Below are 21829 nucleotides of genomic sequence, written 5' to 3'. Positions count from 1 at the left end.
TAGTGAGTAACTCAGACTCTTCTTACTGATCTGAGTTATTCTTCAAGTTTGGTAAGTTTACTGTAACCTTCTGAAACTTTCTGAAATAAATTATTACTCAGTGCTTGGAAATTATAAAAATAAATATCCTTATACCACCAGGAAATATAATAAAAAAATAAAGAAATGATGACATGAATTAAGCTTATAATATTAATATTTCAGATTAGATGTAACATGAGTTTAGAAATATTTTATAATCATATTTGTTTCCATTCAAGGTTTGAAGTATTGAGTCACTAAATCGGTATTTTAAGCTGTTTAAAGGGAATTTGAATATTTATGAAAAATAATTTTCAGATTTTATTAGAAATAGTATAAATTGAATATTTCACTCTATGCACACATATATTCACTCTATGCACATGTATAAATCCTTCATTCTTTCCTCTTTCATTTGTTCTGATATGTTCTTATAGATGCTCTTCAGGCAATACCCAATATTCTTACAGGTTCTGACTATTCAAGATGGCCCAGCTGCCGTATCACCAGTTTACTTCCCTATATCCATTCAGATAAAAAAGAAATGTATTGCCCCACACCTTCATCTTCCTCATTACTCCCAATAATGGAAATGATTTAGTCTCTAAAAATTTTAGGCATTAACTGATTTACTTTTACCATCTGTTAAAAATGACTCATTCTTTCTGCCAGCAATATCTTTGTCTGATATCTCTAGCTGCAAAGAAGTTATCCATACACTTCTTAAACCAAATTTATTTATTTATTTATTTTTTATTTTTTATTTTTTGAGAAGGAGTTTCGCTCTTGTTGCCCAGGCTGGAGTACAATGGCGTGATCTTCGCTCATTGTAACCTCCGCTTCCCAGGTTCAAGTGATTCTCCTGCCTCACCCTCCCAAGTAGCTGGGATTACAGGCACGCACCACCACACCCGGCTAATTTTGTATTTTTAGTAGAGATGGGGTTTCTACATGTTGGTCAGGCTGGTCTCGAACTCCCGACCTCAGGTGATCTGCCTGCCTCAGCCTCCCAAAGTGCTGGGATTACAGGCGTGAGCCACCGCACCCGGCCTTAAACCAAATTTAGAGCTCACCCACAAAAGACCTCATTTACAATTTAATTTTATTATATTCTGCCACAGAGTATGTTTAGACCCATACTGAAAGAAGAAAATCAAGTAATTTCTTGAAGATGGAGAGCCATTCATTAAACAAATGAAACCATTATTCCTTTAGCTTTCCATTCTCTCTTTACAGGCAAATGGTGAGTCACTGTGACAAATGATTTTAACTCCTTAACGGGAAGCCTGTTAAAGAATTTTACTTGGTGAATTTTAAAATATTCAGACATAATGTGAAAAAAACTAAGAAACGCTAAAATAATTTTATCGACAAATAAAATGTAACAATTATCTCAGTTTTATGAAGGCAGTGTATTCAACTTTCATAAACTTGTTATAAGGTTTCTCCTCAGGATAAATAATTATGCCACATAAAAAATTAAGGCCTTCTCTTAAGTACAGCAAACATAGAATGTGTGAATCAGCACTCTAATTCCATGAGGCAAAAATCTAATCCAAATTAAGCAAAAAAAAAAAAAAAAAAAAGGAAATGTATTGGATCACAAAAAGTGAAAAAGGATGGTGATGGTATAACTGTCAGGAATGACTGGATCCAGGAGATCAAACAGTATCATCAGATTTCTGTCTCTCATCTCCATTTTCCTCTGCTAGATTTCTCTTTGGGAAAGCTTTCCTCATGAGTGGCAAAAAGGCTACTCTGGTGAGTTTTTAATCTTATTAAATCCTTTAAACTTGCAATTCCAGACTAAAATCTCTCTCACTGCCCATAGGAATACTCGCAAAGGACTTCATTGATCCAGACAGGCCCATTTGCCAATCCCTTATCACTAGGTTGGGGGAAATAATTGGCCAGCCTGTGACCAATCCACTGCTGTCCCTGATTAACAGTTTCATCAGAATCATATGCATTGAGGGTGGGGTAAGCCAGGTATAGAACAGATCAAAAAGTAACAGATGTGGCCGGGGGCGGTAGCTCACGCCTATAATCCCAGCACTTTGGGAGTCTGAGGCAGGTGGATCACCTAAAGTAAGGAGTTCAAGACCAGCCTGACCAATATGGTGAAACCCCGTCTCTACTAAAAATACAAAAATTAGCCAGGCATGGTGGCAGGCACCTGTAATCCTAGCTACTCAGGAGGCTGAGGCAGGAGAATTGCTTGAACCCAGGAGGCAAAGGCTGCAGTGAGCCAAGACTGCACTCCAGCCTGGGTGACAGAGCAAGACTCTGTCTTTAAAAAAAAAAAAAAAAAGTCACAGATGTCTACTACTGAGCTACTTCAAATAATGGATACTCATGAACTGAAATATGAACTACATTCAAAGAATTACTAACCAAAAAGAACTCACTAATGTTCAATAACGACTGAGTGGTAACCAAATGTTTTCTTTCCTGTACTTGTTATAATCAGAGTGTTTCTCTATTATGAATTCTCTGATGCCGTCTAAGGGCTGAGACACAGCTAAAATTATTCCCACATTCATTACATTTATAAGGTTTTTCTCCAGCATGAATTCTCTGGTGTAGTCTTAGGGACAAGATCTGATGAAAAGCCTTCCCACATTCATTACATTCATAGGGTTTCTCTCCAGTATGAATTCTTTGATGTTGATTAAGATATGAGCCACAACTGAAGGCCTTCCCACATTTGTTACATTCATACGGTTTCTCTCCTGCATGACTTCTCTTATGGTGAATTAGAACTAAAGCATCACTGAAGGCTTTCCCACATTTACTGCATTCAAATGGTCTCTCTCCAGTGTGAATTCTATGATGTCGATTAAGTTGTGAGTCAGTCCTAAAAAACTTCCCACATTTGATGCATTCATAGGGCTTTTCTCCGGTATGAATTCTCTGATGTTGATTCAGGTGTGAGCGATAGCCAAAGGTCTTCCCACATTCACTACATTTGAAGGGTTTCTCTCCCGTGTGAATTCTTTGATGCAGAGTAAGGGCTATGCGTCTGCTGAAGGCTTTTCCACACTGATTACATTCGTAGGGTTTCTCTCCAGTGTGAATCCTCTGATGTTGATTAAGGTGAGCACTCTGTCTGAAGGCTTTGTTACATTCTTTACATTCATATGGTTTCTCACCTGTGTGAATTCTCTGGTGTTCAACAAGGAAGGCATAACGGCTAAAGGCCTTCCCACATTCATTGCACGCAAACGGTTTCTCTCCAGTGTGGATCCTCTGATGTTGAGCAAGGTGAGCACTCTGTCTGAAGGCTTTGTTACATTCCTTACATTCATAAGGTTTCTCCCCAATATGAGTTCTTTGATGTTCACTGAGAAAGAAGTCGTGGCTAAAGGCTTTTCCACAGTCGTTGCATGCATATGGTTTCTCTCCACTGTGAATTCTCTGAGGTTGAGTAAAGAATGAGTAACAGCTAAAGGCATCACCACATTCATCATATCCATGGGGTAATTTTCCAAAATGAGTGGTCTGATGTTGAGTAAGTAATGAGTGGAAACTTAAGAGATTTGAAAAATCATTACTTTCATAAGGTTTCTCCCCAAGAGGAATTCCTATATCTTTACTAAAGTACGTACTCTGGTTGAATTCTTCACATTCATTACCTATCAAAGATTCCTTCTCAGCACAGAGTCTTTTATATTCAATTATGACTGAATTTTGGGGGAAGAGTTTATCATAAATATCAAATTTATGTACTTGCTGTATTGTAGGAACTTTCTGTTGTGTTAAAAATACTGATTTCAGGGGTATGCTTCTCCCAGAATTACTAAATTCATTGTCTCTTTTCCCTGTAGAGATTTCCTTAACAGCTGTCACTTGCATGAAATGCCTCTCCGCATTTCCCTGATGTAGCTCAAATTCACCCTTACATTTCCAGGCTTCTCTGAAACTGGAGCATTCAAGGCCATGACTTGCTAGCCTTTCCATTACCATCTCCTGGGATATTTCATCTTCATCAATAAACCATTTTGGAGATAATTCCTCAATTTCACACCAAGACTCCCAGTCTGAAAAATATCAAGAAAGCAAGTGTCTCCTTTGTTCTCTTGCTATGAGGAAGAAAATTGTTATAGAAGAAATGGAAGAATTTAACTGGGGGGAAGGAGGGTAGAAAATATGTGGTTCTAATAGCTCCCAAATATGGCCATGCAATATGAACAAAAGACAATGGAAGCACAAAGAATAAAGAGAGCTGAGAAGGGAAGGTATATGTGTTGATGATGGAGAGGTGGTAGTTGGGGACACAGGTAAAATGCAGGTCATCAAAAGGCAGGCAAAGCTAAATGCTAACAAGATAAGGAATTGAGGATGTCTGATTAGATCACAGCCAGTTTCCCTGCCTCTGGTCTTTAAACCCTCCTGTCCATCCTGCACTGGTATTCATAGGACTGAAAGCTCCATGAGGGCAGGGACAGATGTTCACCCCTTTTTCTTCTATTGTTGCATCCAATGCCTCGGACAATGTCAGCATGTTGTTAAATGGATGACTGCTGCCAGATTAATCTCAAGCAACTTTTTCCACTAATGCTGTTCAACAACTTCTAAGATTTTTATCAGGGTCCAGGGAAAATTTATATATATTTTTTCTCAGTGATTAAAAGAAACCTAGTGGTCAGCTTTTCTCATCATTAAGGGAAAATGACGCCTACTGAGAAGAATACGTGATACTTTCAGGAGAGGATATTGGTTGGGGTAAGGTAGAAATGAAACTATTTTTTAGAAGATGATCTCAAAAAATGAGAAAGTCCTTTCACACCACAATAATCAGCCAATATATTCAAATACATAGAACCTACTAGTAGGTCTGAAGTACCTAGTAGAGGGGGGAAAGCCTGACACAAGGTCTTTCTACCTTTTGTAAATTCTGAGAGCTCAAGCCTGTGCAGGTGATAATTCCATATGGCACATAATGAAGGATAAGCTAACATGATATAGATTATTACAGGTATAAATGTCAGGAAAAAAGAGATCAAAACTCACTAGCTTAGTTAAGGAATAATTCTCGGAGAATATGAGCTTGGTGTTCAAGGCTATAATCAGGATTCCAAAATATAGTGACTATTTCAGTGACAGAGACATTTTCATGTTTAGATGTGGTTAGGGATTATTTTAGAACTACGTATTTTGGCATTTGGGGGTTAAATAGATACAGTCTTTGCCATAACAGTTTCTCATCTGTTGAAAAGTAAAGCTATCTCCAGTATAGGTCAGAACAAAATTGAAAAGGGAATATTATTCATCTGTATCTTTCTTCTTTCCAATACACCCTTCACCCAAGGAAAGCCTCATCCCTATCAGTCCGTCCTATGCACAGCTTTGGATTTTCTTACCCTGTCTACACCCAGGCCTGAGAGGCCTTGTTCGCCTGTCCTTTGTTAGGTCCATACCATTCATTCCTTCCCTAGAAATACAACTACTTCTGTTCCCTCACTCACTTGCCTGGATCTCGTCTCTTGTAGGCATCACCTGAAGCCACTATACTCCATCTTACCAAAATTAAGTCTTTACTCCAGGCAAATAGCAGATTTATACAATAACTAACAATGCTGAACAAAAGAAGCCTGATGGGAGAAGATTACAGATATTTTCCAACATGGGAGACTCTGAGGTGCCTGGAGCTCCAACCACTATCTTTACATATAGACTTACAGATTGGATCCTCTTGATTAAAAGACTGTATAGAGCTATGCTATCCAATACGGTAGCCACTAAGTATAAGCAGCAATTTAAATTTAAATAACATTTTAAAAAGTCAGTTCCTTAGTCACACTAGCCACATTTTATGCACTCAAAGCCAAATGTGGCTAGTGGCTACTGTATTAGAAAGCACACATATAGATTATTTCCATCATCACAGAAATTTCTACTAGAGGCCGAGCATGGGGGTTCCCGCCTGTAATCCCAACACTTTGGGAGGCCGAGGCTGGTGGATCACTTGAGGCCAGGAGTTCAAGGCCAGCCTGGCCAACACAGTGAAACCTCGTCTCTACTGAAAATACAAAAATTAGCTGGGCGCAGAGGCGCACATCTATAATCCCAGCTACTCAGGTGGCTGAGGCACGAGAATTGCTTGAACTGGGAGGTGGAGGTTGCAGTGAGCCAAGATCACGCCACAGCATTCCAGCCTGGGCGACAAAGCTAGACTGTCTCAAAAAAAAAAAAAAAGAAAAGAAAAGAAAAGAAAAGAAAGTTCTACTAGACAGAACTGGACAGAGATCCACATTAATATGACAAAGATCTTATGGTAAATGAGGAAACAACAGAAAAACAGGGGAAAGAGTCCATTAAAGGGAGAACAGAGCTCTGAAAAGAGAAAATGGATAGTGGTAAGAACTATCTTATACATCTCAATAAGCTGAAGGATATGAAAATGAAGAAGGGTACCTGGATGTAGCTAAACTAGAGGGGCAGAAGCCAGATTACAAGTGATAAGACAGTGGAAGAGAAACTGAGGTGAAGGCAGTGAGTTGAGATTACAACTGCTATGTAAGTAATTGGAAGAGAGAAGGGAGTAAGGTTGGTAAGAACACAAAAAAAGTCCTACAAAATGTTATGAAATTCTTCTAAGGAAGATTTAAATGAACCCATGTAATATATAATTGCAACAAAGCAAAAAAATAATATATGCATACGTTTTTACCACAGGTTAATTTATATCAGGTCAGTTTCAACCAGAATTCCGTATGGATTTTATTTCAGAACTTAAGAAAATTATTTTAAATAAACTTGGACAAAAGTAATCACTAATATAAAAGAAAATTATGAACAAAAAAATAACATTCCAAAACCAATAATAGGACCTAAGCCCTTGCATTTTATACCTTTCTTCCACCGAAATCTCTGTGAAAGAACTCAACCAGGGTTGAATTGTAAAATTCCCTATCATTGTGGAAAAGGTCAAGAAAACAATATCAAGAGAAACACACTTACAGCATTAAAAACCTGCAAGACACAGAGAACACAGTGAAGAGGAGCATGACTTCCTGACTACCATCCTGACCACATCTGGTTGAAGGGAATGAAGTTGACATTAACCTTGAAAACTTGTGTGTGGGAGAAAACACAAAGTCAAAAGGCAAGGGACAATCTGAGAAAAAACAACTAAAACATGTATCATAGAAAAAGGAATAATGCCCAGAATTTAGTTCTACTACAAATCAGTAAGAAAAAGAAAAATAATCTAATTCTCCAAAAATGGAAGTATGCCAGTAATCCCAACAGTTTGGGATGCCAAGATGGGAGGATTGCTTGAGCCCAGGAGTTCTAGACCAGCCTAGGCAACACAGTGAGACCTCGTCTCTACAAGAAAAATAAAAAAATTAACCAGGTGCAGTGGTGCGCATGCTGAGGTGAGAAGATTGCTTGAGTTCAGTAGGTAGAGGCTGCAGTGAGCCAAGATTATGCCACTGCACTCCAGCCTGGGCAACAGAGTGAGAACCTGTCTCAAAAAACAAAACAAAAAAATGTATGAGCAGGTAATTCACAGAAGAGAAAAACTTTATAGACAATGCATTCCTGGAAAGATGCTCAATAATATCACTAGTAAATTAAAACCATAAGAGCATTTCCCTTCCTCGTATCAGCAGAAATTTCAGTTAGACAATATTAAGGACAATATCAAAAGCTTAAGTTGAAGAATATCAAGAGAGGAAGGAAACGCCATTCTCAGACACTGTCATTGTTAGTACGAGCCTAAACTGATAGAATCACTTCCCAGAACAAGTTGAGTATCTTGTAAATTAAAACATGCACTTCCATGTTCCAGCAATTTTACTTCAAGGTACACATTTTGTTTTTTTTTTCAAGACAGGGTCTTGCTCTGTCACCTAGCCTAGGATGGAGTCCAGTGGCACTATCACAGCTCATTGCAGCCTTGACCTCCCAGGCTTAAGTGACCCTCCTACCTCAGTCTCCTAAGTAGCTGGAATAATAAGTGCACAGCACCATGTCAGGCTAATTTATTTATTTTTATTTATTATTTATTTTTATTTTTTAATTTTTTTCCGAGATGGAGTCTTGCTCTGTCGCCCAGGCTGAAGTGCCGTGGTGCAATCCCAGCTCACTGCAACCTCCACCTCCCAGGTTCAAGCAATTTTCCTACCTCAGCCTTCCGAGTAGCTGGGATTACAGGAACACACCACCACGCCCGGCTAATTTTTGTATTTTTAGTAGAGACGGGGTTGCACCATGTTGGCCAGGGCTGGTCTTGAATTCTTGACCTCGTGATCCACCCACCTCAGCCTCCCAGACTGCTGGGATTACAGGCATGAGCCACTACACCCAGCCTGAAAGTGCTTTTTAAAAACTATAAAACCCAGAAAATATAACATAAGACAATATATAGGATTAAGCCCAAATTTATCAAAAATGTAATTAGACTTTCACTTATTAAAATGAAAAGATAATCAGATTGGTTTATAAAGTAAAACTCAAATCTGTATTGTATATAAGCCCTACACTTAAAGTTATTTTAAAAAGTTGAAAATAGGCTGGGCACGGTGGCTCATGCCTGTACTCCCAGCACTTTGGGAGGCCGAGGCGGGTGGATCACAAGGTCAGAAGTTCGAGACCAGCCTGGCCAATATGGTGAAACCCCATCTCTACTAAAAATACAACAATTAACTGGGTGTGGTGGTACACACCTGTAGTCTCAGCTACTTGAGAGGCTGATGCAGGAGAATCGCTTGAACCCAGGAGGCGGAGATTGCAGTGAGCCAAGATCACGCCACTGCACTCCACCCTGGATGACAAGAGCAAAACTCTGTCACAAAAAAAAAAAAAAAAAAAAAAAAAATCAGCTGGGTGTGGTAGCTCACGCCTGTATAATCCCAGCACACTGGGAGGCCAAGAAGGGTGGATCACCTGAGGTCAGGAGTTTGAGATCAACCTGGCCAACATGGCGAAACCCTGTCTCTACTAAAAATACAAAAATTATCCGGGCATGGTGGCGAGCACCTGTAATCCCAGCTACTCGGGAGGCTGAGGCAGGAAAATCACTTGTACCTGGAAGGCGGAGGTTGCAGTGAGCCAAGATTGTGCCATTGCACTCCAGCCTGAGTGACACAGCAAGGCTCCGTCTCAAAAAAAAGCATAAAAAATCAAGGAAACGCATTCTCCCATATAGTCTTAGGAAGGAATGTAGGCTGCTGACATCTTGATTTTAGCTCTGTAAGGCCTACTTTTTACTTCTAACCTCCAGAGCTACAATAAATTTGTGTTGTATTAAGCCACTAAATGTATGCTAATTTGTTACAGCAGGAAAAAAACTAAGCAGACAACTTTTCTGGAGGGGAATGTAGCAATTCCTTATAAAACTACGTATATACAGCCGGACACGGTATAACTGTAATCCCAGCACTTTGGGAGGCCAAGGCTGGAGCGGATCACGAGGTCAAGAGATTGAGACCATCCTGGCCAACATGGTGAAACCCTGTCTCTACTAAAAATACAAAAATTAGCCAGGTGTGGTGGCACGCACCTGTATTCGCAGCTACCCGGGAGGCTGAGGCAGGAGAATCGCTTGAACCAGGGAGGCGGAGGTTGCAGTAAGCCGAGATTGCCCACTGCACTCCAGCCTGGTGACAGCACGAGACTCCATCTCAAACAAAAACAGTAACAAATGGACCTGAAATAACTAACCTAAGTAATTTTGGAAATAGTATTTTGACCGGACACTATAAGACTAAAACAAAAAGTACTATACACAAATACCTAAATCTAGTTGGTAAATTTGTTTCTCACAGAGAAATAGGTTAGAAATTCTGAAACTTCTTTATGTGTATACTAAAATTGAACAAATAGGTAAATATATTTTTTCTCATTATCAGAAAAAGAAATTACAAATAAGTAAAGGAGGAAGGCTACAATAAACCCTGTAAAGCAGGACTAGAAATCAAGTTATTAATATAAACTGATAGTTTTAGTATATAAAAAGATAGAGGTAATAAAAAATGGGAAAAAAAGAGGCAGAAATAAATATAGGGGTGTGTGTGTAAATATCTATCTATCTATCTATCTATCTATCTATCTATCTATCCATCTATCCATCTATCTATCTATCTACCTATCTATCTATCTGTTTCCTAGCTTTAGCTGCTGTCAGGGCCAGAAGTAGTGATATCCTAGTAGCCTAGAGCATACCTAGCTTGGTTTCTAAACACCATTTCCCAATAAAGCAATGAGGGCTCCTTGGAGAAGTGGTTGATTCAAGGCTGGGGCAAGGAAAATAAGAGAACCTGGAATACCTTGTGCTAGAAGGAAGGACGTGCCTAAAAAATGCATGGGGGCATGTCAGAAGGTCAAAGGAACCAATGTGAAGGAGATTCCAACATTCAAAGCTGGAACGATTTGAGAAACATAATGATTCATTGGATTTACTTCATAGAAATAAAAATCCATAAATCCAAAAATAAATCCATTTAAATTTTATGAAGTCATTAAATTTTATGAGGTAAATTAGATTTACCTCATAGGAAAAAAAAATCCATAAATATAATTGAATATATAAGTAAATGGAGGGGAAGGAGCAGCTCCTCCTACAGAACAATCCCAATTAATATACACAAAGAAAAGAGGGAAATGGAAAAAATCAACATTAGGTTAATACCACAGTAATAATAGTTGAAGAGATCCAGCAACAAATGCTAAAATAAATGGGCAAAAATTACAGAAGAAACAGAATAATCTCAAAGTATCTCCCCCAAGATATTTATTAATTACAAATAGAAAAATAAGAACTTTATAATGGAGAAACCAAGCAGACACTACCTTCACTAAGTGTGCAAAGTTAACATCACCAATAATAAGACATGTCGACATTATACATCCTTTGGAATGATGCACTGAGAGAGATACAACATTATTTCTGTGACATTCTTTGCAAAAATGCACTACCTCAATCTAATTATGAGAAAATATTAGATAAATCAGATAGATCCAAATTGAATGCATGCAAATATAATGAGCCATTTGTGTAGAGTGAAGCATATCTGAGGATTCCAGGAGAGATTTCTCCAAGAAGATGAAGTCAATAGATCACCTAATATGTCCAAGTATCTTGAAAGATTCAGACAATTGATGGTAAGTCGGGAACTGGATTAGGGATATATATATATATACATAAACTAAGCAAAAAAAAAAAAAAATGACAAACAAAATTCCCAAGTCATTATTAACTCCAGGGAAAATAAAAAGGTGTAGAGAAAAAGTAACTTGGCATATGCACAGCACAGCTATGACTAGCACTAAATGGCCATAATAAAATAAATGCTGAATAGTGACTTAATCAAAATGATGACATTGAAAGATAGGGGATGGGAAATGTGTGTATTTGTGTGTGTGCGTTATGTGTTGGACTCAAGAGAAGAAAGTGCTAACTCCTTATTTTCTTATAAGAAGATACCGAATAAGGGCTCACCCTGAAAAAAAATCAAGAGTAGCAACATTAACATATTTTTGGAGACATGAAGGGAACACCAAAAGAAACTACAAAAGAAAAGAAAGTGGATCGCTCTAGGAAGAGGGAAACTGGGGAGCCGAGAACAAGAATTCCTTCTTTAAGGGAAAAAGCCTTGTATAGGCTTTTTGGTGCAAAGGTAATTGCGTTTTTTGGCAAAACTGCAATTATTTTTGCACCAACCTAATACTACTACTTGATTTTTTAAACACTGTGTGTACATATCTTTGATAATTCTGATAAAAATAAAAACTCTGAAAAAGAAATCTAGAAATGTAATACAATTCTAACCATAAAAGGAAAAGAAGAGCTGAGAAGGACTGAGATTCAAGGTATAGGTGGAAGACCAGAGAGTATAATTTGAAGGAAAGAAAAAGAAAAAACCCCAGGGTGTGGTGAGGTTTCTAGGGAAGCACATACTATGGAGATTTCACTTCTCATCCCACCTGAAGCTCAAAACAGTTTCCTACTTACTACTTGGTTGAGTACCTTACAATAGTCCTCCCTGCCTGGTGATCTGTCACTCACCTGCACAGTGACCCTGTGACATCTTTCTCTCCACCATCCACGGTTCCTTCCCTTGCTCCAGTAAGGAGATCATGTTGGGCTTAGAAATGGAGAGTCCTGTTCACAGGGGAAGAAAAATGAGAGCAAGAGACAGACAGACATACAGACAAACAAATCAACATGCCACAGCTGTTCTAGGATGCAGACCCGATCTCTTGATCATCAGGCAAGAATGGACATTAGAGGAAGGGCTAGAGAATGGAATGACGCTTGTATGGATGAGGAGGAGGATGAAGCTTCTGCCGTGGCAGTGGTTCTCAAAGTGCTATGGCAGCTGCAGCCATCACCTAGGAACTAATTAGAAATGCACATTCTCAGGCCCCAACCCAGAACTACTGCATCAGAAACTACAGTGGCTCTCAAACGTTAACAGACATCAGGGTCATTTGGAGAGTTTATTAAAACCCAGACTACTGAGCCTACTCCCAGAGTTTCTGATTTTGTAGGTCTAGAATGGGGCCTCATAATTTGCATTTTAACAAATTCCCAGGACATGCTGATGTTGCTGTTCCAAACCACCATTCTACGGCAAAGGGAACTACTCATTTCCAACTCTATGAAATTACTTCATACGCCGGGCGCGGTGGCTCACGCCTGTAATCCCAGCACTTTGGGAGGTCAAGGCGGACAGATCATCTGAGGTCAGGAGTTCGAGACCAGCTTGGCCAACATGGAGAAACCCCATCTCTACTAAAAGTACAAAAATTAGCTGGGAGTGGTGGCAGGCGCCTGTAATCCCTGCTACTAAGGAGGCTGAGGCAGCAGAATCGCTACCCAGGAGGCGGAGGTTGCAGTGAGCCGAGATCGCACCACTGCACTCCAGCCTGGGTGACAAGAGCAAGACTCTGTCTCAAAAAAAAAAAAAAAAAAGAAATTACTTCATGTGTTCAGAATGTCTGCCAAAAGTAAATTAATTAATTAAAATTTAAGAAACTTAAAAAGTTTATATATATATATATATATTTCAAATCATTTCCTGGGAACAGGAAGTAGAAAGGCAAGTAAGTGCTTTTAAGACGTCTTAAGATGTCCTAGATATTCTCAACAGAGGAAGCAAAAACACCCCAGAAGAAGATTTTTAAATTATGGGGGAGAAACATCCTTACCAAGCCATACCAAGTTCCTGTAGTTCTCCAACATGACATCTCTGTATAAATCCTTCTGAGATGGCTTCAGCCATTCCCACTCTTCTTGGGAAAAGTCTAGCGCCACATCTCTGAAGGTCACCAACCCCTGAAATAAAAAAATTCTTGTTCACCAGGTGCCCAGACACCTATATGGTCCTAGCAAAAAAGATGAATTTGGCCAGAGTTCAAAGCTCTAAGTGATGCGAGGAAAATAATTATTGGAGAACAATTACATGCTGAGGTTTGTCAAATACTTTAAGAGAAGAGAAATATTAGAAACAGACTCACCATATGAAAATTTTACATTTTTGTAAAAAAGACATATATACACAAAATTAGCTTATAACAAGAAACAGCAAAGACTAAATTGTATGTTACATATACTAAGTATAAAGAAAATCTTATATGGGGGATTCCTTTATATTCCCCAAATTTAGACATCGGGTGGGGCAGAATAGGAGAAAGACCTTGAATTGGGCTTTAACAAAAGGGTATGGCCTGAAAGTTAGACTTTATATGTAAGCAGAAACGTCCAGGAACATATCCTGAAGAAATAATGAGGTATATGTGAAGTGACTTAGATAGAATTTTCATTGGAAGGTTATGCAAAAAATCTGGAAAAAACTTACATGTTCAGGCCATATATATATATATATATATATATATATATATATATATATATATAATTTAGGCTACAGCACTGAACTGCAGGCTGAGTGAAGGGAGAGAGATTTGTTTTATAAGCTGATATATATCCAGTATCTATTACAAAACTGATCACATTGTAAACTCTCAGTAAATATTTGCTGCTCAGGGAATAAATGGTGATGTTTCCTATAAAATGTCCATATGAAGAAAAGAGTATTCGGTGCTCAAAAATGATAGGGTTCCAGTATGTACAGTATGTTCTCTTTTTTTTAATCAAAAATAATGAAATATCAGGCCAGGCGCAGTGGTTCACGCCTATAATCCCAGTACTTTGGGAGGCCAAGGCAGGCAGATCACCTGAGGTCAGGAGTTCGAGACCAGCCTGGCCAAAATGGTGACACTCCGTCTCTACTAAAAATATAAAAATTAGCTGGACATGGTGGTATGTGCCTGTAGTCCCAACTACTCGGGAGGCTGAGGCAGGAGAATTGCTTGAACTCGGGAGGAGGCTGCAGTGAGCCAAGATTGTGCCACTGTACTTCCAGCCTGGGTGACAGAGCAAGACTCCATCTCAAAAAAAAAAAAAAAGAAAAGAAATACCAAATATGGTTATTCTACATAGTGGAATTATGGTTACGGCTGAATGTGTCTAGGGAAAAAATTACACAACTCCATAGTGCTGTATAACTTCCAGGTACTCCTCTACTCTTTTCTGAGTCCTAGGAGGCTGACTGCATCAATAAACTCCCTTGTCCCATCCCATATTCTGCTGGGTTCAGCCACAAGCAAGAGATGAAAGGAAGGTAAGTAAGGCAGAATAGTTATTCCTCTGGCTCCCTGCCTGGGTGGGAGTGCCACCCTGGGTGGTCTCTGTCTTTCAATCAAAGTTCAGAGCACCTGTCAGGGGCCCCTCCACCCAGCTCTCTGTCTCTGGATTCAAAGATCTAGGGTTAGTAAGAGAGCTATGCTGTTATGAACCCCAGAGTACGGCATGATCCTTTATAGTTTCTCTATGTCCTGATAATATCTTTTAAATAGTCGCCTTTTGATTGCCTTGCTAGAACCCTGATTGATAAAACATGTTGACACAAAGTACTTCTTGCATATGGCCAGAAAGTCCTCAAAAGCACTGCAAAACCACTCTACTATGCTTCCCTAATAAATTCACTCTCCCCCTCTCCTGATAACTATTTCATAACTCTCTCTCGAACCACCATCAACTCATCCTGATCTCACTTTTAACTTCCTCATCCTCCAGCCACTATATGTACTTACCCTTCTGTATCTGTAGTGATACCTGTATATTCTGTCTGCCCTCTGTGACTATGGATAAAACTCTAGCCTTCAAAGACCAGTCCCTCCACTTGCCCACACAAAGACATTTTCCCTCTCTCCCTTTTACTACCAACTATTCTCACGTTACTGGATCATTCCAATCAGCAAAAAAACTGATGCAATATCTTCCCTCTTGTAAATAAATACATAGATAAATAAATAAATAAGTTACCTTCCATTGTCTCCCTTTAGCTATTGTCCCATTTCTCTACTCCTCTTAATAACAAAACTCTTCCCATAAGTTGTCTAGACCAGTGTTATCCACCAGAAATACTTGAGTCACATATGTAATTTGAAATTTTCCAGTAGTCACAAGAAAAAAATAAATAGAAAAAATATCATTTTTATTTAACCCAATATATCTAAAATGTTATCATTTCAACATGTAATCAATATAAAAAATTAATGAGACTTCTTACACTCTTTTTTGTACTGAATCTTCAAAATCTGGTACATACTTTGCACTTATAGTGTATCACAATTTAGAGTACTCATATGCGCCTGCTGGCTACACTATTGTAAGTCTAAATTCACTGTCTTTGTCCTCACCTTCCTCGTTCCATTCTCTTTTTCCTGCCTTTTTTTTTTCTTTATTTTTGGAGATGGAGTTTCACTCGTGTCACCCAGGCTGGAGTGCAATGGCGCGATCTCAGCTCATTGCAACCTCCATCTCCCGGGTTCAAGCGATTCTCCTGCCTCAGACTCCTTAGTAGCTGGGATTACAGGCATGTGCTACCACACCTGGCTAATTTTTGTATTATTAGTAGAGACGGGGTTTCACCATGTTGGCCAGGCTGGTCTTGAACTCCTGACCTCAGGTGATCTACCTGCGTCAGCCTCCCAAAGTGCTGGGATAATAGGCATGAGCATGAGCCACTGCACCTAGCCTTTTTTTTTTTTGAGACAGGGTCTCACTCTGTTTCTGTTGCACAGGCTGTAATGTGTACCACATGAATCATAGCTCCGTGCTGCCTCAAACTCCTGGGCTCAAGCGATCCTCCTACCTCAGTCTCCCAAGCAGCTGGGACTATAGGCATCTGCCATCATGCCTATGTTTTTGGATTTTAGTATTAAAAATTTTTTTAGAGATGGAGTCTCCCTACGTTGCCCTGCATACATAGCTGGTCTTGAACTCCTGGGCTCAGGCGATGGTCCCGCCATCTTGGCTTCCCAAAGTACTGGGATTACAGTCATAAGCCACCGCACCCGGCCTCCATTCTCTCTTAAACCTACCACAATGATGTCTTCATCCCAGTCATTCCATGAAGTAGCTCTTGTCAAGAATATTTCCATGTTACCAAATCCAACGGTGAGTTCTCAGTCTTTGTCTTCTTCAGTCCCTCTCAGAGGAACTTAGCTCAGTTGATCATCCCATCCTTGAAACACTTTCTCCTCTTGGCTTCCAGAACCCACACTCTTCTGGTCTTCCTTCTACGTCAGCTCTTCTCAGTCTCTTTTGCCGGTTCCTCCTCTTCTTGTGTGGCTCTGAATGTTGAACATCCTAAGCCCAGTCCTTCGATCTCTTTCCTATCTACATTCACCACAACCTTGTCCTCAAGATAATCTCATCCCTGTCTCATGTTTTAAATACACTAAGGACGGCCGGGCACGCTGGCTCATGCCTGTAATCCCAGCACTTTGGGAGGCCGTGGCAGGCAGATCACGAGGTCAGGAGATCAAGACCATCTTGGCTAACATGGCGAAATCCATCTCTACTAAAAATACAAAAATTAGCTGGGCATGGTGGCGTGTGCCTGTAGTCCCAGCTACTCGGGAGGCTGAGGCAGGAGAATCGCTTGAACCCAGGAGGCAGAGGCTGCAGTGAGCCGAGATAGCGCCGTTGCACTCCAGCCTGGGCGACAGAGCAACACTCTGTCTCAAAAAAAAAAAAAAAAAAAAAAAAAAGAAAGAAAGAAAGAAAAAAAAAATACACTAAGGACTCCCAAATTCACATCTATATTCCTGAACTCCAGATGTATAATCAGCATTCCATTTGGATATCCAAAAGGTCTCTAAATATATCCAGAACTCAATTCTTGATATCCATCTCACTTCACATTGTCTTTCCAGCTCAGTAAATGGCATGCCCATTCATGTAGCTGCCTAGCCAAAAATCTCTGTAGGCATCCTGACTTCTTCCTCTCACATGCCACAACTAATCCTTAATCAAATCGCATTTTCTATCTCCAGTCTATACCCAGAATCTCACTAGCTCCAATGCCACCACCATGGTCCAGGCTGCTATTACCTCCTGTCTGGATTACTAAGTCTCCTGACTGGCCTCCCTGCTTCCACCTGTACTCCCCTGCTATCTGTTTTCACTTTAAGGCATAAATCAAATCAGACCACAAATGTTCCAATGGCTCTCCTTCACTTAGAACCAAATTCAAAGTTCAGATCATGACTTAAAAGGGCCTATGTAATTTGGTTCCCAGCTATACCTCTGACATCATAGTGCTCATTTCCCTCCAAGGACAGACTCATTGCTATTCCTGGAATATACCAAACATGCTCCCAGCATAATAACTTTGTACTCCTTCTTTTAAAGCTCTTCCCCAGATCTCCACAAAACTTACCTGCTACTTTCACTGAAGTTTTGCTTTGCTAAATGTCACTTCCTCAGAGAGGCCATCCTTGACCTCCCTATTCAATAGATCACTCAGTAATCAAACTCTATCCCTTATTTCGCGTGCACTCATGTGCACTCAACAAATCATCATCCATCTAAAGAGGATAGCTCTGCTCCATCACACATTTGAGCATAATGCTGAGTAAAAAAGATATTAAAATATTAAATGTTTTGTAGAAGGATTATATGAACAAAAGGTGGAGAGAGAAAAGTGGAAGGGGTGCTCATTGGGCTATTTGTGATTTTCCCTGTGGTCCCAAAGTCCTGAAAAATGAGGTCAAATGTCTGAAAACAAAGTGAAAGAGTATGCTTACCTGGGACATGGCTTTACAAAGCCCCACAGCCATTCCTCCTTTTTCAGTTTTCTCTTCTGAAGAAGAACAAAGTCCTGAGAAGGGAGAGTTAACGAAGAAATGATGATGTGCCAGCCCTGTGTTTTTGGTCCAAGACCCACAAAAATACTATTGCCCCTTTCTTCTCCCTCCATGGACCAGCCTCACCTTTTCCAAGATCTGGCCAGGGGTGGCGGGGTAGCATCCAATGCTGAACTTAACTCTCAAAGTCTTGACTTATATATTAAGGACGCATAGCCTGAACTCAACAAAATCCAAAGTCTGTCCTACGGCCAACAAGGTGGTTCATGATCTGGCGCCTGGCTGCACCTCTGACCTAATTTCCTACCCTTCCGCCCCTTGCTCGCCACACTCCAGGCACACGTCTTCCTACTGTTACTCAAACACTGTACAACCCTCCTTCAGGGTTGTGGCCTTTTCCTTCTACCTGGAACCTTCTCCCAGACACCAGCATGGGCCACTCCTCTTTATTCCTATCTGCATTCAGGTGTCCCTTCATCAGAGGGACTTCCCTGAAAATTCTACCTCAAGGGAACCCCTGTTCCAGGTACTCCATTTTCCTTTACCCTGAAGTATTTTTTTCTCAGCATTTATCACCACTGGACATGTTACATACTGCTTTGTTTCTTTATTGTTTCTCTTCCCATGCAAGATTGTAAGATCCAAGAGAACTAGGTTTTGTTTGGTTCACTGGTGTATTCTAATGACAGAACACCACCAGACGATTGTAGTCTCTCAAAAATATTAGATAAATGAATAAATAAATTTTACTGTGCCTTATGTAATATAAATATACAATGTTAACTCATGCTGTGTTGGGCAAGTAATTTTAATCTTCCTGTGCCTCACAATCAGACTAGGTCCGACATAATTAATCCCACGATCTCACATACACATAAAATTCTCACCCAATCACAAACATATACACATTTACACAATCAATGGCATAATCTCTCTCACATACACACAGCCGTATTAGCACAAAGATAGACTGTCACACACGATTATCTCATTGTGTCATTATCTCATTTAATCCTCAGAACTACTACTGCTCCACAAAACTACAAAGATAGGTATTAATATCTCCACTTTACTGGTAGTAAAAGGGAGGTTCCAGAAGCTTAAACAACCAACTCAAAGTCAGGGGTCCAACTGAAATGTGACCTCAAAACCGGTCCTCTTTTGAGAGGCCGTGATGTCTGAATGGGAAATATTCAACACAACCCGAGTAATCAATGCCATATATTCCTTAGAGAGGCATCTTTAGAGATGGCAGATGTTACCTTTATTTCTCTACAGAAACGCAGCCTGAGGGAAACATCGCCAAATTTTAATACTAAAGCAACAACAAACTGGGCAATCTGAAGTAAGTGCCTTGTCCTCTTAGAGCCAACATTTCTTCATCGTAAAAATAGGGACAGGCTGGTCACGGTGGCTCACACCTGTAATCCCAGCACTTTGGGAGGTCAAGGTGGGCAAATCACTTGAGCCTAGGAATTCAAGACCAGCCTGGGCAACGTGGCAAAACCCTGTCTCCTCAAAAAGTACAAGAATTAGTCGGGAGTGGTGGCATGTGTCTGTAGTCCCAGCTACTCTGGAGGCTGAGGTGAGAGGCTTGATTGAACCCAGGAGATAGAGGGTGCTGTGAGCCGAGGTTGCACCACTGCACTCTAGCCTACAGGACAGAGCAAGACTCTGTCTCAAAAAAAAAGAAAGAAAAAAAAAAAAAGAAAGAAAAGAAAGGGACAATTGTGGTTGACCTAGAATTCAGTATACATCACCCCCCAATTTCACCCCCTAATTCTGGACTACTTTGCACTAGGCAACTCAGTTCCCAGCAGTTATTTCCTTAGTGTAGTGCAGCTTGAAATTGTCCATAAAAACTGCAGCAGGGCGCAGCGGCTCTCGCCTGTAATCCCAGCACTGTGGGAGGCTCCGGTGGGCGGATCATGAGGTCAGGAGTTGGAGACCAGCCTGGCCAACATGGCGAAACCCCGTCTCTACTAAAAATACAAAAACTAGCCAGGTGTGGTGGTGCGCACCTGTAATCCCATCTACTTGGGAGGCTGAGGCAGGAGAATCACTTGAACCTGGGAGGTGGAGGTTGCAGTGAGCTGAGATCGCATCATTGCACTCCAGCCTGGGCAATAGAGTGACACTCCATCTCAAGAGAGAAAAAAAAAAAAGCGAGACCTCTAGAGCTAAACTGCTTGGGTTTGAGTTCTGGTGCTGTCACTTGTTAACTGTGTGAACTTGGGCAATTTTAATATTTCTGTGCTTCATACATCAATCCCACAATCTCATATGTACACACAAATTCTCACCCAATCACAAATATATACAGAGTCACACAAACACACCCATAATTTCACACAATAACAGCCACATAAGCACAAAGATAGATGGTCACATACAATTACACCAACAGAGATAAACAATCACACACAATCACACACAAAGTAGCATACCACAGAAGTCACACATCTTGTCACAATTAACGATACAAAACTATACCTGCAGAGACAGATGGTCATAGTCACACAATCACACTTGCTGTCACACACATTCAAACGCAGTTGTATCTGCAGAAACAGGTGGTCACATAACCATATACATGCATTTACACAAACACACAATGTCACACCCCAGTCTCTCATAAACATATACACAGCTACACCTGCAGAGACAGTCACACACAAACACACATATTCACAGTTTCACCCCCACAGATGGTTACAGTCACACACAAGCGGGCGCACGCGCACACACACAGAGACACAAGATCACATTCTGTCACACCCGCAGCCTGTCACATAGTTGGTAACACAGTGAAACACACACGGCCTCCCCAGCGACTCCTGCCGGGTTCCCATCCCTGGCGCGGCCGGTCCACCCAGAGCCCGCCCTTGACCTCCCGCTCCCGCCCGGGGCCCGGCCCCACTCACCTCCCGGCGCCGCGGGCTCTGCAAACGGGCCCCGCGACCGAGACCCGCGACGTCACCTCCCAGAATCCTCCGCGAGGAGGAGCGAGGCGAGGACTGAGGCGTGCAGGACTCTGAGCTCTGCGAGATCTGAACCAGCGATACCGAATTCCCCATGGACCCCGCGAACCACGAGCCCCAGAACGCTTTGCGCAACGGCCGTCATCGTTGAACTACATCTCCCAGAGAACCCCGCGGCCCCCTCCACTGCGCGCCTGCGCCGCGGTGGCTGGTACCAGAGAGGGCTGTGCGCGGTCCTAGGCTCTCCAGTGACCGTGAGCTGCTGTGTTGGGGAAAGCGGCCAGGCTGCGCGCAGGGCTGACCGGTTGAATGCTTGGGTGTGGTAGTTCGTGTGTGACTGTTGCTGCACACCTTTATGCTTGCCGACGAAAGGAGCGGCGGATTTTGTCAGTGCAGGGAGCTTCTGTATTTTAAATCACGTCCCGTGATTGTGGGTAGCTGAATGTGAAAGTGATTGTGGATGAAAGAGACTGTGGCTGACATTGGGGGTGACCGTTTCTGTTATTGTGAGGATACCACTGATCCAATGTGTGTATCTGACTGTCTCCCGGTCTTACTGTTCCTTCACCCCCATCTCCTGCCATGGGCGGGGTCTGTGGTATCTTTTTTTGAGGCAATCTCGGCGCTCACTGCAACCTCCCGGGTTCAAGCGATTCTAG

General features: G+C 41.0%; 1 protein-coding gene across 4 annotated transcripts; it reads right to left on the bottom strand.

Annotated features, from left to right (window-relative positions):
* Positions 1-1106: 1106 nt before the first annotated feature.
* ZNF527 (zinc finger protein 527) lies at positions 1107-21294 on the bottom strand. 4 transcript variants are annotated; one of them, XM_009232536.4, is made up of 5 exons: positions 21114-21265; positions 18130-18203; positions 13183-13309; positions 12038-12133; positions 1107-4061 (listed from the first exon to the last, which is right to left on the bottom strand). In XM_009232536.4, the coding sequence occupies exons 2-5, from the start codon at positions 18160-18162 to the stop codon at positions 2488-2490; spliced, it is 1830 nt and encodes a 609-aa protein (XP_009230811.3). In that variant the 5' UTR covers positions 18163-18203; positions 21114-21265; the 3' UTR covers positions 1107-2487. The 4 variants fall into 4 exon arrangements, with proteins under 4 accessions (XP_009230811.3, XP_054396252.1, XP_009230812.3 ...); XM_054540277.2 differs by lacking the exon at positions 12038-12133 and having other exon boundaries at positions 21114-21294; XM_009232537.4 differs by lacking the exon at positions 21114-21265 and having other exon boundaries at positions 13193-13309; positions 18130-18205.
* Between the last annotated feature and the right edge of the window lie 535 nt (positions 21295-21829).

This window comes from Pongo abelii, chromosome 20 (assembly GCF_028885655.2).
Source record: "Pongo abelii isolate AG06213 chromosome 20, NHGRI_mPonAbe1-v2.0_pri, whole genome shotgun sequence".
In the NCBI taxonomy this organism is placed as follows: Eukaryota; Metazoa; Chordata; class Mammalia; order Primates; family Hominidae; genus Pongo; species Pongo abelii.
This window is presented reverse-complemented; position numbering and strand designations above follow the sequence as displayed.